At 35.9% G+C, this 17045-nt stretch overlaps 1 protein-coding gene and 1 long non-coding RNA gene across 3 annotated transcripts; one reads left to right on the top strand and one right to left on the bottom strand.

The window, feature by feature from the left end:
- The first annotated feature begins 881 nt into the window (after nt 1–881).
- LOC112509389 lies at nt 882–7703 on the top strand. 2 transcript variants are annotated; one of them, XR_003068827.1, is made up of 6 exons: nt 882–978; nt 3715–3875; nt 4182–4268; nt 4795–4869; nt 7377–7509; nt 7612–7703. It is a non-coding gene; the product is annotated as an uncharacterized LOC112509389 (long non-coding RNA). The 2 variants fall into 2 exon arrangements; XR_003068828.1 differs by having other exon boundaries at nt 3715–3886.
- On the bottom strand, nt 1300–14184 carry LOC112509387 (protein ROS1-like). Its single transcript, XM_025114325.1, has 23 exons — nt 13889–14184; nt 13152–13247; nt 12098–12838; nt 10117–11868; nt 9674–10015; nt 8834–8924; nt 8206–8753; nt 7990–8049; nt 7415–7821; nt 7247–7326; nt 7050–7134; nt 6872–6963; nt 6732–6800; nt 6568–6604; nt 6412–6494; nt 4746–5171; nt 4216–4252; nt 4068–4125; nt 3669–3808; nt 3502–3567; nt 3140–3254; nt 3006–3044; nt 1300–2910 (listed from the first exon to the last, which is right to left on the bottom strand). Exons 2-23 carry the CDS (start codon nt 13168–13170, stop codon nt 2798–2800), a joined length of 5400 nt encoding a protein of 1799 aa, XP_024970093.1. The 5' UTR covers nt 13171–13247; nt 13889–14184; the 3' UTR covers nt 1300–2797.
- Nucleotides 14185–17045: the final 2861 nt, after the last annotated feature.

Here is a 17045-nt window from a genome sequence, read left to right as displayed (position 1 = left end):
ATCTCTCTTAATGGTTGCTCGTCTTGGTTCTTGGTAGTTGGCACCATAGAAACGAAGCATGCTAACATTTCGTTACTGAATCCAGATGAAGAGTTTGTTGCCATTGCTACGTTTGATTCTTCATGCCATCACTCAAATGGTCTTGAATCTTGATTACATGGCTTGTCATTTGTCATACACATCGTACTCTTTTTGGTAGATGATACATTTCCGAGTCCATTTTATTCATATACAGAATACATGATATTGGTTACATATTTATTTTCTAATAGTCATATCAATCATATCATTCCAGTTAAATTGTTTAACATAAGTCATCAATGAGTGTTGAGACGGTAAACGTTTTTTGTCATCTTGTCTTTAAGATGATCATTTATATTGGGTGTTTGAGATTGCTTTTAAAAATAACTTATTGACTTATTTCRGTGTRRHACCGGTAATAAACACTTTTTAGTGTTTGGATAAACAACTTATACCGGTGCCAAACCGGTAATAATGATTTTTTTAAAAAGTTAAATTCTTCTGACTTATAATAAGTTGATAAGTGCTTTTGTAGAAAAAAACATAAGTTGTTTCAAATAAGCAATTTCAAACACCCCTAAAATAGACATAGCTACAATAATATAAACGCATATTGATTAAGTATTTTATTTGAATATATGATTAAAAAATGTATAGAAATATAATGATATATTTGTCAATTTGTTGTTTCAAGTTGAAGCAAGGGCACCACAGATGAAGGACTCAAATGTGATATCTTCAGTAATGCGAGGGAAATATGTCGTTGTGTCATAGTACAGGGATGTAAATGTAAATATATGAAGACTACATAAACCTGCGCGAAAACAGAGAGGAAACCTAAAAGGCGGCAACAAAAAATCCAAATGCATATTAATTCCATCTTTTCCTCTCGTGTCCAGATTTGGATCTTTCTGCATAAACTTGGATCTTCGTTATACTGCTTCTAACATCATCCAGGTAAGATTTGTATTATTATGTGACTAGTTCATTACACAGTTCATACTTAGTGTAGATTTGAATCCATTTGATTGATTGCAACCGCTATTATGGATCGTGTTTGTGATTCATCGTGTTAATGGTTCGAAAAACGATCGTATGTTGTTTTTAGGATCGTTGATGCTTCATTCCTTGTTTTTCTTTCTTGAACACCCTGTGTCTGATTGTATTTGTGTATGCATAACACTATGTATAACGTATTGTATGATTTATGTGTTTTATTTATATATGCATAACTACACAAGTATACATGTATGATTTATATGTGTTATATATGCATAACTACACAAGTATACATGTATGATTTATATGTGTTATATATGTATATATATTGTTTAAACAAAAAACGAGTATGGGCTTATACTTAGAAGTAGTTGGGGCGGCATGGGGATGGGTAGACAAAAGGGTATGGGATGATTAATAAAGAATTAGCTTCCATCTCGTATTTGTCTCTTAAGTGGTGATGAATATTATCTTATATTGCACAGACATTTTTGCTATAGGACCATTTTGAAAGTATTTTAAATACCATGGTCTTTTTTAGTATTTGAATTTTCATGATTTGGTTCCAATTGTTTTTTTTGTGTGTGTGAAGTATAGTTTTTCTTACTACTTTGTCCCTGATGCTGCATGGGTTTGTAGGAGATGTAGGCTCAAACTGGTCAGCATCCTTGGACCACATAAGTTACAAGAATAATAGGAGAAAAACTAGCTTTAGAAAACTTTTTGGTTTTGTTTTTGTTATGTATCTAATAATATTATCCAACTAATGTATATAAAACGTCTGGTCCACATGATTTTGGACTTTAGGCTTTCTGATCTATGAACATGACTACATGAAATTGATGGTACCTTGGAATTTGAAACTAAGACCTTTTAAGCCATATGGTAGGAGAAAAACTAGTTGTTCCCTAATTCAACCACCAATATGTCACATTAAGTTATTCCTTTCATTAAATTGAAAAGTGCAGGGCGAAATAGAACATATGCTCCACTTTACAAATCAGTATAACAGTGTAGACTAGACACCATCACAATTCACATATGTCAAATTAGACTGTTTGTCCTATTTCTCAGATTTTGACAAGTCCAAAGTAAATCAAAGCTTTACTGCATTGTCAATCAATGTAGCAATATTATTCTGGAATAGAATTTACCCCACTTACAGGTGATGGATCCCAATTTGTTCGTGTAATGCATAACACCATCACCATATCTTACAAAGGTGTAAATATCTCTTTACCTTTAAAAGGTGTATCTCAGTAGAATAGTCTTTGTTATGTTTGCATTTAGAAATGGGACAAAATATGAACATATTATACACCAGCAGAAAGAAGAAATTATCCGAACCATTTATGAAGATTCCCCGTCGTTTTCTTGAAGAAAATCCATGAACTAAAACATGTATACGCTGACTAATGTTTGAAGCAATGGCTTCTGATGGATCATATTATTTCAAGGCTGTTCGAAAATACATACTAGCATCAGAAAATGAAAAATAACTAATGCTCAACTACCTCTTTCTTCTTTCTTCTGTAATGTGCTAACCGATAAAAAAATGGCTCGTTTTGGAGCATAAGCAAACGAAATAATGATACCAGCAATCTTGTATCAACTAATGGCAGGTGGTTCTGGATGAGACCACTATCACTCAACTTCTCTCTTCTAAGTTACATGCAAATGCATGCCATGGGTCATGTTAAAGGATGGATAGATGAATGTACAACAGTTTGTTAGTCATTGACCTCTTTTCCTTGGATTGGTGGTTTTCACAGCTGACCTATTTGGCTTCATTCTTTGTCTTGACTAACTTACTTGCTGGAAAATGCAGTCTTGCCATCAGAGGTCTAGGTGCCCGGGTTTTCTGATCAAACCCTCTCACACAAACAAACCCTGCAAATGTCCCACAGCATATTATTAGCAAATAAATAATGTGCTCCGTATCACATGTTTCTCTATAAAACATCGATAATTGAGGAACTACATACCTCTCCAAAAGCATTGTTGAATTTCTTGAGTCGTCAGTCCTACCAGAACCAATATTTCAGTGTTAATTGCTAATATTAAAACATATAGAAACCTGATAAAGATGCAACAAAAAGTGCATCAAGACTATTTATACCTTTGAAGATTGTTGATACGGAAGTCCCAAAGTACACTGTTCGTCTTGGTAGGTTCCAAATCCATGCTCTTGGAACAGCAATTGGGTTCAGGCTTGATGCATGATCAGCAAACATCTACATATAAATAGATCCCATGAAGCTTCAGTGATTGTTTGATTTGGACTTGTTTGTTTGAAATGGAAAGAGTATGAGGTCCAAGTGAATTGCATCTTATGTGTTCATTCATTTGTTTATGTCAACTGGATTTTCTGGTAAGCTAGTTAATTTTGTAATAGAGCAAGGAGCAGTTACATATAGGTGGTAGAATCATTTTGAATACCGATAAAAAGGATGTGCTTTGGAATTTTAGATTTTAATGTACCTCATTAACTTGGAAGTATGTGCCATTGAGTGGAAAGCTCCCATGCATTGCTGTTCGACATGGCATCTTTGATGAAAGTGGACACATAGACAAAACATGAGTATCCAGAGTTTAGTGGCTTACTTGATGATTAATGTTTACAGTATCTTGAAATTAAATCTCCTTACCAAAATAGTTCCTCTGACCACTTGTGAGTTTGCTTCTTTTATGCAGTTGCATGAAAAGCATGTTGTTCGATCACACAACATGCCTGATTCTTGGGACTGACATCCTCTTTCAGGAGGTTGTGTTGAAGTTGCAGTTTCACCTGGAAGGAGATGTTCAACCTATGTCAAAAGTTATGAGATCATAAAGCATAATACTCATCCCTCAATGTGCGCTCAATGTGCGTGTATTTTGGCCATTCAAAAAAAATTAATTAATGCATTTGTTCTTTAAAAAAAGAGCATCCAGACAAGGGAAATTCAAGACTCGGGAATTTTAGTTCAAACACATTAATTTTAAATCTACTTCATGCTATTAAAGTAAAGCAATTTTTGTTTATCATAGTAGTAAAACATGCTGACCTGGTGTCCATATTGCAAGGAGGTAGGGGCTTGGATCATCGGGTTCTCTTTTATCCAACTGAAAACATGATAAAATATAAGTTAGTTGGTTAAGTTATTCGTTATGTGTTGAAGGTTTAGCAAGCAGCAGAAATGCAGAATTACTAACCCCTTTCAAAATTGGATGAGAGTCTGGAAGCTCATACCTGCAGCAGAGCCAGAGTAAGTGAAAGTGACTAATGTATGATATTGCATTCTGTAAAGCCCCCATGTGAATTGTAACATGGATGCTATAAGTATCTGCTTCACTTTATGAGTATCAGGCTGGACATGTGGTACATCTCCATATCACCAGAAATCATTTTTGGATCCTGGTGAATCTGAGTGATCACTTATTAAGTGCAGAGCGATCTGTGAGAGACGCAACATATGTGAAATACTTGCCAACCTGTTCAATACTCTTCTGGCATCACCTGAACCATGCTGAAGCTTTTCTTTCTATGCTTGCTTGAGAGAAACCAGCTAATCATTCATTCAATTTTCTTAAGACTAACTTATTGCTACTTTATTTGTATTCCCGCTTTTCTTTTTTCTTTATTTTTTTTTTCATTTTGGTGTTTCTTATGGATTTGCAATTTTGATCCCAATTACTTGTTTTGGTAGTATTACACCGTTTTTAAAGAGTCTAGACACACTTACACTTGATGCTCAGTCCGCAGTCGACTAACATTCTTCAGTTTTGGTGTAGGTATGGAAGCAGCTTGTGGATTCAGTGCAACCAATGCTTTGGACATATCGCCTTCCATGCTATCTTGCATTTTCTGTAAGTTCATTGTGAATTCATTCATGTCAAGTTTGATAGTTGGTATTTCATCATCATCCTCATAGTATTGATCCTCAATGTCACTTAATGTTAATTCTGCACTTTCTGGCTCTGGAGTTGTTGGTTCTTCAATGATTGGTTCACACTCTCTCCCAGAAAATTGTGCATCTTTACTGTAGTTGTTCTCAGCTGGAGGTAGTGACATGGGCCTCATGATCACAGGGGGGATTGTATGTGTTCCATTTGGTGCATCTGAAGTCACTATTCTCTTCTCTTCGGGCCCTGGGAGGGCAAGCCTTGCACTGCAGCATATAGATCACTTACATTAAATTTTTTGCATTTGAACTTATGTGTGGAGACAAAGTGAAAGGATAATCTAAAAAAATTTGTTCCATCATTGAGTTTCCAGCTATTTTAATGATTATTTATCACCAAACTATATGCAGCAACTGACTACTCATGAGTCATGGCTTAATAAAATTGGGACACTACATATGTTTCAAATACATTCAACAATGACAAAGTAAAGGGAGCCTTCTCTTTAACTTAAAAACATGGCATCAATGGTTTTATATGTCTAGTAAAAATTCAATTCACAGTACTTCTTGTATAATTCAAAAGGGCCGAATACAGTGGAGACAGTGGGGGCCATGCTCCTCCCCCTCCCCTTGTTTTTAGATTTATATTTGATAAGGCAAAGGCTGATCATGCTGCTGGCCCCCTAGCTCAGCTGGTTTAAAGACTTGTGTTAATATTTAAGGGCCCAGGTTCAAGACCTAGGGCTTTCATTTTTTCTTATTTTCTAAGAAACATTCATATTTTGAAGTGCAGAAAGCAAAATTATTATCATTATGGTCTATTACCTTAGTTGGATAAAGTGTCATTTATTTTTTAAGAACATTTATGTTTTAGAGCACAGAAAGCAAAAATATTATCATTATAGCTATTAACTTAGTGGGACACAGTGTCATGCTAATAACAAAAAGGTTTTTGGGTTCAGGACTTTCATGGGCCAAGCCTTTTTCCTTTTGTTTCAGAAAATTTATAAGTAGATTTGTTTTAGTATTTTAAGTTTATTTGCCAATAGTATTTTCATTTTGCAAACATTTTATAAAGAACAATGATTGCATCAAAAATCGAAATAACCTAATTTTGGGTTCATACCATTGCCATTGGTCCAAGAACATACTAACCAAGGGTTTTTATAGTGCAATTTCCAGCCATCGGGATTTTTATAATGCCTTTTTTTGGTCCCTGGGTTATGATGGCTGTGTTCGGCCACTAATAGTTCAATGTGGTTACCATCTATTGCTTCATTTTTCATCTTATGCAAGTCACAGAATTATCAGTCAATGATTGATCTCTTGGACTTTAAAATCAAATTCAGACTCGATTAGTAAAAAACTGAGGAAGTGAGATTCATAGCTACTGGCTTAGGGTGTCTAATTCAGTGTGGCTACAGAAATAGACTACTGGTTCCAAGTTCTTTGGCATGCTCGTGATCTCCTCATGTAAACCTTAAAAAGGGATTAGTTAGCATACCTTGCGAAAGCACTTGCAAAGTGCCGGCACTCTGCTCTCATAGGGCATGCATTACAGTTTGGCTTACTCTTCGTGCAAAAAACCTGCATCAATGTCAAGTAATTAGGACATTGGAAACTCTCTATTCCCTTTCTTGAAGTGTGAACGGTCATATACCTTTCCAAATGTGATCATTTGGTAGTGTAGCTCATATCTGCCATTTAACCACACACTAATCAGTAAAACTAGCATATTTTAAGTTTTCATAAAACATCGTACATAAGATAAGGTTTTATTCATTCATTCGCCCGAATAAATGATTTAGGGTAAGTATTGGTTACAGTGTCAATTGATCCAGCTTGCACAACCTAGGCCAGAGATACTTCTGAATCGACTCCAACACAGGGTACCTGTATGAAAAGCAAATCAGTAACTCTTTTTACCGAAAGCTATATATGTTTAGTATTTGCTTATTACTTACATCTCCAAGAGATGCAGTTGGAGTGATTCAGGTAGTGGTTGGAGTGGGACCCAGCCCAGTCTCACTGCTATCCTCCCAACATTTGTGTCGACCTGAAAAAAGATAAGTTTTTTTTTTTTGTAAATTGTCTTTTGATATGTCAAGTTTGTATATATTTGTTGCTTTAGCATCAACATACCGGAAAAGCAAGATGATGAAGTGTTAATAGGCGCACACACTCCACACTTTTCAGCCCCAATCCTCGAATGCTTAGTAAGTAATCCCTGAAGTATAATTAATAATATAGAACTCAGAATATATTAAATTTTTGAATGCTATCTTAAACTCATCTGTTATGATTCCTGTAAGTTAACCAACTTTTGCTCGAGCGCTTACTTTGCTTGGTCTGGGGGTACATCCCGCAACCATTCTAGGTCAATGCTTTCATGGTCTCTCACCAGTCGGTCAAGAAAATCCTGCATATGAATAATAACCATTATGATTGTTATTGTTATCTTTTTCATAGGTGAAATGCCAACATATGAGGCAATGAAGTTGTAGTACCTTTATTCTATCAGCCAGCAAGTTGTTCATTCCACGTTCCCTGATAGCATCTGAGATCTCATTGACATGCGCCCGTCTCAATGCTTCGTAGTCGAGTGAGTCTTTTGCATCTTTGCTTCTCTCTCTTTTTTCACCATTTGATAGCACTTTTTTTCTCAAGCTATCCCAATCAAAAGCTTTTTTCTTTTCATCCTCAGCTGTTCCCTTTCTTACCTTTGGGATATTTGTGCCTGCCCCACTTAATGGTTCATGAGAAGCATAATTCTGCTCCTTTGAGTTGGCTTCGGCGGCTGCATTCTCAATGCAATTCTGCTTATCCACTGCAGAAACTCTGTCCTCACTACATGAGTCCTGTTTCGGGGCACCATTTTGAGCTTTGGCTAGTGTTTCAGCATGCACTGTTGTTTCTCTGTACAATTCTCTCCCCTGTTGATGACTGCTGTTCAAAACACTGCCAATATGAGATCTTGGCTGGAAGCTTTTTAGATGAGTTGGATGATTGCTAAGAAAATCGTACTGGGCTAGTGGTGGTGCTTGGAACCTTGGCATTTCATTTTCTTGATAAGTTACATTACTCGTATGATATGCCTCTGTTATTCCAGACTTGGATGAAGGCAAGGAAGATATGCTTCCTCCTCTTAACAACCCAAAACCAGGGGAGCCTACATTTTGCAGGCCCATTGCCATATTCATTTGAAACCGACTAGACGAAGCAAGTTGTTCTTGAACAAGGTGGAGGCTAGAGTTTGGTGGAGTAAATCTGGATGCATTGTTCAGGTTATTGACTCCACCAATTATTGGAATTTGCATGTTATACGGAGGTGTTTTTGGTAAATGATGCATATATTGTGACCTGTCGTTTAGTGATGGGCTCCGGTTATCATGACTGAAAAGTTCTGTGAACATGCTAACTTTCTCTGCCTGCATGGGATTTGCCGGACCAGGCTCCTTGCTGGTTTCAAATCCTGTTATTTGATCTTCTGCTTCTGAATTTGATCCTGAGCTCGATCTAATTTCATCAACAGTTTGAATTGTAGAAGAATCAAGGGAATCTTGCGATAGAATCACTTCTTCTGATGTCCTGTTGTCCTTAATTGCTGCAGCTTTTGTTGATGAAATGTGATGATGTCTCATGTGCTCAGATGATTCACAGGATACAAAGGAGCTTTGGTTGAAAACAGGTTGCCTTTCTATTTTATCATGACATTTCGTGCTGTCATTTGGTAATACTGTTTCAATTGGCTCTTCAACCAGTATGCATGCCCCATCTTGGCAGCATGTTTCATTGGTGCTTGTGGACTTGGGGGAAAATTTTGCTGCTAGAGACATGAAGGCCGAACTGCAGACAGTGGGTTATGAATAAGATATCATTTTTGATTATTTTCAATGTAATTAGACAATACAGCACCACAAGTTTACCTTGAAAGATGGTCTGAAACGTTCTGTGTGAGGAACACGCCAATCACTGAATCAACAACGGATCCTTTCCATCGTGAGAATCGTCTATCTCCTGGAAAAAGAGGTTACCATTTAAATACTGTTGAGTACATGTACTAACATATTCCAATTTTGACCATTTAACATGTACAAAAAATTCACAGATATTTGGTTATTTTGTTCATACTTGAGGATATTTTTCAACAAACTTCCCATAGAAGGCATTTCATTCCCCATATACCTTTTTCCCTTTTAGTTTGTGTCTTTGTCAATTGTAGGCTTAGCATATATATTAGGTTGGTCTACTTTATATATACCCTGAAACCTTTTGAAGTAGTTATCCTAGGTTTCCTGATATGTATATGTTTGTTTTGATTTTATGGTTGTAGCTTTTCAGTGATCAGGTTTTAGTATTCCCATCTTTTAACATGTTCATTAGTTGCCATTGAAGTAGATTTTGCTGATGATTTTCTTTCATATTTTCTTTCAACCTCACATGTACTTTAGTCACTAATAGAAACAAAAAGCTTCTGAGCAGCAAATGCATTTGGTTGGAGGAAGAGTTTTGATGAAATAATGAATCAAGTTACTAAACTTCAACTGTTTCTTATATGACCATCAACCTGGGATTTACAAAACTTAACTAACAACTTATGTTGGTGTATAATTCTTTGTATATGTATTTGTTATGATGTACACTGTAATCTTGCGTATTTTCACATGATCCAAGTGTATTATAGCATTAATTAACTAGGTTTTTTAACTTCCCATGCTCCTAGTTTGGGTTATATTGTACTGACAATTTGAGATGATTTTATTTACCTTGAACAAGATGCATACGGGCAATGAATGAGTCTGCTCGGCCACGGAACACTCGTCTTTCGTCTTCCCACCATTTTTCTTTATCTTTGTCCAATGTCTCCGTGGCCTCGCTCCCTTCCTTACCCATCAAGAGTCTCCAAAGTCTATCTGTTTCTGGATCAAGGTCTACCTTTGGACGTGGCTTCCGTTTCTTGATAGGCTCAAATGGAATGATGGCATTATTACCTTTGTATGGAACAAGGGCATTTTGCTTTTTGTCATTCCCATCATAGATGCTGAGGCCTTCTAACTTGAATGTAATATCCTCAACCAAAACTTCAACTTTGTGTTTTCTTGGACCACCTGCACAAATAACCAGTTTCAGAAACTTTAATTATGAAACGTTTGCTTATATATTTTGAACACTAGAGACAATTGCCTCTAATCTGTTTTATAACAAGTACCGTTTGGTTTTCTAAAGGATTGCTGTTGAAATTCCAAAGCATCTTTACGTAATTGCAGAAACACCTGATCAGCCCCATTTGACCTTCGATTAGATGAATTTGATGTTGCAGTCCTCTTTTTATCTACCAAAGGAGAAGGGTAAGTTACTAATGCAGATCTGGAGTAATCTTTCGGTGGAGTTGCAGGTGGTCGGTTCCAGCTAATCATTGCAGTTACAGGGTTAACTCCATGGCCTGGAGTGGGCCTTTGCAATCTTTCTGCGATTGGTTGCATTCCAGATGTCACCATATGCTTCTGTAAATTCTGTGTAGCAGCCCTGGGTGGTTGGAATTGGCGTCCATTAATATTACCACCACCAGCATTCATCACCTTATAAGACGGCTCGACTCTTCCAGTGCAAGAATTTAGCAATTGCAAAGAAGCAGGGGCATTTCCATATACGCCATTGATTTGCCTTGATTCTCCTCTCAAGTTATCTTCAAGAGGTGGTGTGCTGGAAACTAAAGCTTGAAGGTGGTCACTTTGGGTCTTGGTTTTCTTGTGGCTTTCCAAGATGATGCTGGCCAAATTGTTACTAGCATCAGTACGATCTAACAACAATTTCTGGTACATTATGAGAGAATCCATGGCATTGAGACTATGGGGATCCATCTGCTCAAAAGACTGTCTCTTGATGCCTCTTCTTTCATCAAAGTTGACCATTCGTCCGCTTGGTTCAAGATTTGGAGACACTTGTTGTTGACCCACTTGGTTATATCCATTTCTCCATACATCTCGTACTGTAATTGGGTTTTTCATGGTCAAGTGTTGTGCAAGCACATTCAAAGCAACGTCCCTTGCTTTAGCCATGGGTGTAGATGGAACATTTAGCAGCTCAGGCAACGCCATGTTTTGAGTTCCAGCTTGCATATGATTTGTGGATATCTTTTGGTGGGTACCGACACCGGCATACCTATTGTTTTGTACAACGTTCATGGCTGATCTCTCAAGTATGCCGTTAATTCTTCTTTCTTGTTCTATGTCGCGAGGACTGGCATTCAAATTAATATCCTGTCGGCCATCTCTTGCCACAATCTCCAAATCGAAATTCAATTGTTTCTTGCATGATTTGGCAGGAGTCTCCACAACTGGTGCTGTAGCTTCTTCCACCCTGGTTTTCTGTTGTACGTCCGAGTTTTCAACACCCTTCTTCCGCACATACTTCCGTTTACCAGAGCTTCGAGGAACCCCATTCTGGCTTATTTCAACACCGTTCCTCTGTGGAGTTTCTGAAACATTCACGTCTTTTTTTCTCACATACTTCCTTTTAACCCGGGTCTCATTGGGAGGGGTGTTTTTGGGATCTTTAGGTGTTGCAGTCTTTTTAGGCTTCCCTTCTCTAATTACCTTCGGGCGGTGTTTTTTCCTTCTTGCTGGTGTCTTCTGCTGGGGTGTCTTGTTTAAATCGATGCCCAATTCATCTCCCTCCTCGGAAACTAGATGTTCCTTTTGTGTTGTTGAAACTGCAGAAGATGTGGAGTCTCCGATGGTATGTAACTGTTCATTATAATGGTTATCTCCATCTTCATTTCTTTGACTCTCATGCCTATCTTTTGCCAGTACCCATTGGCTGTCTGTATGTTTTTGCCGTGTATCTGGGGTAATTGGAGCAAATGCCAATGGCCCTGTGATTTCAGAGGAGGCTGCATCTGGTTCTGATCTTGGTGGTGAGTTCAGGTTATAGCAGGGTCGAAAAGGGACCGGAAATCCATCTGTTAAAAATAAAACAATGCTCATTATTTGCTTTAAAATTGATTTTATTTCTGTAACAAAAACCACCTTTGTCCAGTTTTACTTTGAAAACAATTACAACTTTCGTAAGCATGTGTGCGTGCACACACACACACATGTATATATATATATATATATATATGTATGTATGTATGCATATATCTTTTATGAATGTATGCATAATGGTAACAAAATAAAGAGTTTAGGCACCTGTAAGCAATTGCTTTGAGGTGTAACCACCGCCTAGCTTGTTGGAAGTGAATGTGTGAGATTGTTGATTTCCGATTCCAACCATGGAACCAACACTGATCGAGTTGCTTCCAACTTGAGTAGACGTATTTGGAAGTGATGTTCGATTTGAAGCATGAAGACTAGTGTTTTGTGCAATATTTAAGGATGCAGAGCTCTTCTTCGGGCGCACTATAGCCGCCAAAAGACTACTACTGTCCCAATTTGCAGGGTCCTCCGAGGGGAAGTATGTAAATGAGGTTGAAGGTTGATAGGAACCATGATTCAGGTTGGGGATGGGAGTCGAGTTCAAATTCCGATTTGGTGTACTTGCAACCTGATGTTGATTTCCAATATTCCCAACAGTTGATGGTGGAGGGGTGGGATAAAGGCTTTGAGCTACTACTTTATTCAAAGTCAGGGTTTCCTCTTTCAACAAGTCTTGATATATCTCAACCAAATCCTCCCAATTCTCAGTTTCCACTTGATTTTGGGGAATTGATCTTTGAGGAACTGGTTTTCCTGGAGTCACTGGAGTCCAAGAACTAGTACCATTCCCATTTCCATTCCCTTGAGGAAATGACTTTGTGGGCATTGCTGAATTCCAAATCTCACCATTCACTACAATGCCATTCTCTTGATGGGTTGTCGTGCATGAATCCCTTTGACCCACGATTCCATTTCCAATCAGAGTCGACCTCACCGGAGTCATCCTCCACGATCCTGATTCCTTACCACAAATGATTCAATCAGCAAACAATTAAAAATAGGAAAGAGAAGAAATGGGAAGTCAATCAAACCAACCAAATCAAAAGCAGCAGAATTGGTAAATCCGAGTAAATTGAGAGGATTTAATTCCAATTATTGTGAAGAAAGGGGCCTTTGATTTGATTAGAGAAATCAGATATAAACCCCACAAAATCCGAATAGAATCTCATGTGAATCACGCCTACTTCTTTGGGGGGGTTTTTGTTGCAAAAACTTGAATTAAAAAAAAATACAATGCAAATTATATCTCAGGTGCATCTCAGCTCACCGAACTCTGGCTCTGTCATCTCTCCCTTGGCCTTGCTGCAATTTGCTAATGTCTTTGGGCTTGTTTGATAAAACTTGTGATTAATTAATAAGCCACCTGCAAAAATGTAAAACAACCGTTTGATATAAAATTACCATTTTTGATTTTGATATATGTTTTGAATGCATGATTTACATTTCAATAAAAAAAATGTTAAATAAAAATGAAAACTGCAGGTTTAATTTGTAATAATTTCTTGATGACAAAGAAAAAACCATACTTGGTTGCATCCATTTCTAATCTTAAGCTCATATATTTGTATGTATAACAGCAAATCAGCCATGCCTACTTCATTCGATAAGGGCATCATCTACAACAATCAAGTGTTATAGACTGCCATAAACATAACAATCTCTTCACTTTTTAAGCATGGAAATGAATTGTATACTTGTTCAACCCATACGAACCACATAATTAATCATATACTCTGTAATGAATCGTGACTGAAAGACTCTATAAACCCAATGCAGATCCTACAATAGTAAACCCCAGGATATATGAAAAAAATTTGTTACTTGTAGATTCCTTTTATCTCGATTCTGTAAGGCGAATTTGATCGAACAGATAGAGTGCACCAAACACATATGAATGCGTGCGCCAAATCAGGAAAAAAATAAAATCATAGCCTCAACTAACCAAAAACAAGAGAGGAATCAAATTTTCCAAAAACCCTAAAAATGAATGAAGGTTTCACCTACCTGATGCAGATCGAGATGAGATGAGCTGAGAAAGGTACTGGTGACGATGGCGTTACCAGTGAGGACGATAGAACAGAGGTAGGAGATCGATAGCAACGAGAAGGATCGAGATCGAGAGAAAGGAGATGAGAAGGAAGAAGAAGAAGAAGCAGCAGGTGGGTCAGAGGATGCGACGATGAAGAGGGTAATCTAGGAACATTTCCATGGCTTAACTCGGTAAGTGGTAGATTGGTGATTAATTCGGTATCAAACGCCACCTTTCTCTTTCTCTTTCTCTCTTTCTTTCTTTTTGTTAAACCAAACAAGAGAGAGAGAAAGAGAGAGATCACAAGATAAACAGTACATACATACATATATGTATATGTATATATATAATATAATATATATATATAATATTTCATATATAGAAATAAAATAATGAAATTTAACTTTTACTTATTTATTTATTAATTTTATATACATATAAATGTAACACACTTGTGTGGGCAAGTCTTGGTTTTCATGCTAGGGCACAACCTCCATGGTCAAATATTTTTCAAACCTCAACCCCTCGTTAGTTAACTCCCATGTATTTATTTTAATTTCCTCACGAAATTACCCTTTTACCCTTTACCATATTTACCTTTCATTTACTTCAAGTGTCAAAAGTTTACCCCTCTACCCTTCACCATCTTTACCATTTTTGTCCAATTAGATTTTAAAAACGTTACATTATTATTTTTAATTAAACAAAATATTTATAATCTTTTTATTTTATTTTAATACTCTCATAGTTATACAAAATATAATATAATTCTACTTTTGTTTTTTAAATTAAATTATTCAACACAAATCATTGGTCTTGGTTTAGATGCTAATGTTTTTGCTATTTAGAATGTTTTTTCAACTCCTCTTGTTTTAAATTGAGTTTAATTAATTAAATAAAATTATGTATTTTTTTTACGATCATGAAAAATAAACGAATTTGATGTGAAAGTATGACTACTCCTTTGAATCGATACGGTAAAATTGGTGAAAGTAAATAGAAGTTGTTGTAGTTTCCGTTTTGACACAATAGATTATTGTGGACTGAAACTGTAGACTGAAAACTGCAGATGACAGACATAAAGTTAATGAAATTTGCATAATGCGGCATAGAACACGTGGGTATCTAGAATCTTTTTTATAATGTAGAATTGACATGTAAACATAACGGTAAATTACAATATACGTGGTGTTGTATCAATATTTGGGAATCTTTTTCTTTTATCTCAAACTTAATTAGCATAAAAACCCTTATAATACGGCTTACATAATACTGCATTAGTATATTTAAATCTTTTTATGTCAAACTAATTGACATATACACATAACCGTGAAATATGGCAGACATGTTTTCTCTTGGTGTTAGACATGTAAATCTTTTGTATCTCAAACCAGTTTGGCATATACACAAAACCTATAATTACAATACACATGGAAGTATATTTGTATCTGCAGATCATTTATCTCAAAACTAGTTGGTATATGCTAAAAATTGAGCTTCTAAAGTCATAAAGAGACAAGCTATAATTAGGCTTTAGGATATTAATAGCATTTTTCATCATGTTTCTATCAGACATCATTTCTCTTCAATACTTCTAAATGTCAAAATTGGCCAATCTTTGCACTTTTAACTATTTCTCTTCTGGAATCGATCTTTTAAAGATCTGTCTTTTACTTCATATACAGGAAATTTCACACAAATCTAACATATACAGATAAAAACTTCAAGTCTTTGTGCTAAAATATATTCAGAAGTGTGGATTAGGAGATATAAATAATATGTTTTCGAAGTTTTTAAGATTTGGTAAAATTATACAAAAATCCCTCCCTCCCCTCGCCCCCCACACACATATGTGTGTGTGTGTGTATATATGTGCGGAACTAAAAGGACAAGTACATTATAGCAAAATCGTATTATAAAACAATAGTATTAGACCAAACAAAAATTATATATGTTAAATAGATGTTATTTTATGAATAATTTTGTATTTGAATGAGCGTTTTAAATTTGAGAATGAAATAAACATATACTGTTGATCATTTTATTGATATCTATTAACAACAATATGTGAAGACAAAATCATAATGACAAGTAAACGATGATTGATTTTACCATCTATACACTTTGGATAAAATGAATCGACATTCAAGTGCCATACAAATAAATTTACTTTTTTACCCTTGATGCTTACAACTAAATACCATGAAAGAAAAGACGGTAAGCTTAAAATAAAATGTGTATGAAACAAATTTATATGTTGACTTCTATTTTTGATACAAGACAAAGTGGGGGATTTTGGGGGGGGGGGGGGAATAGGTGTTGCAGAAAGGGTAGTCTGGTCATTTAGTTCATGGGTTTGGCACAATGAAAATACACATGTACACATAGTGTGTGTAGGCAGCTCTCATGTGTTATAACGTTAGATGTCTACTTTGTATTTGTTTTTGTAGTTATAACTAACGTATAAGAAGTCAAAGCAAAAATTTCAGTTAGGGCCCTTAATTATAAACCAAAATACAAATAAACCCCTATATTAAGTCACTTTTCACCAACAACCCTTTACCTATGTTCGTCTAAAAAAATTGTTTCGATATTTTCTAAAATTAAGTACTGATCAATAACGAAATTAGGTTTTTCATCCACAAGAATATTTCAACACGTACTAAACGTTGTCCATTGAAATACATGTACAAGGCAGACACTTATAATAATTCCGAAAAATAAATGGCAAATGATGTCATAGTGAAACTTTCATCCAAATAAGGGGTCTTTTTTGTAGATTAGAAAATAAGCAAGGGGGTATAAAAGAAAAATAGTACCGAATATGAGAGAGAAATGGGGGAAGGGTAGAATGGTAATTGGAAGGGTCTTTGCCCCAGAATAGGGTTCTCCAATTTCTTTAGAGATTCCGTCTCGGGACGGACGGCGGAAAAAAAGAGAGGGTGGGGTTGGGTTTAGACGGGATTGGCATATTTATTTATTATTTATTTATTTATTTAATTATTTGTTTATGAAAAATGTGAAATTTTATGCATAGGAGTGCACATTTCAAACTCACTTTTTAATTATTTCTTTTTTATTACTTTTTTGTTACTTTTTTGGTAAAAAGATTCACATTAATTTTATATATAT

Source organism: Cynara cardunculus, assembly GCF_001531365.2.
Source record: "Cynara cardunculus var. scolymus isolate 2C chromosome LG 3, CcrdV1, whole genome shotgun sequence".
NCBI lineage: Eukaryota > Viridiplantae > Streptophyta > Magnoliopsida > Asterales > Asteraceae > Cynara > Cynara cardunculus.
The sequence above is the reverse complement of the archived record's forward strand: the minus strand, read 5'-3'. Positions and strand labels throughout refer to the sequence as shown.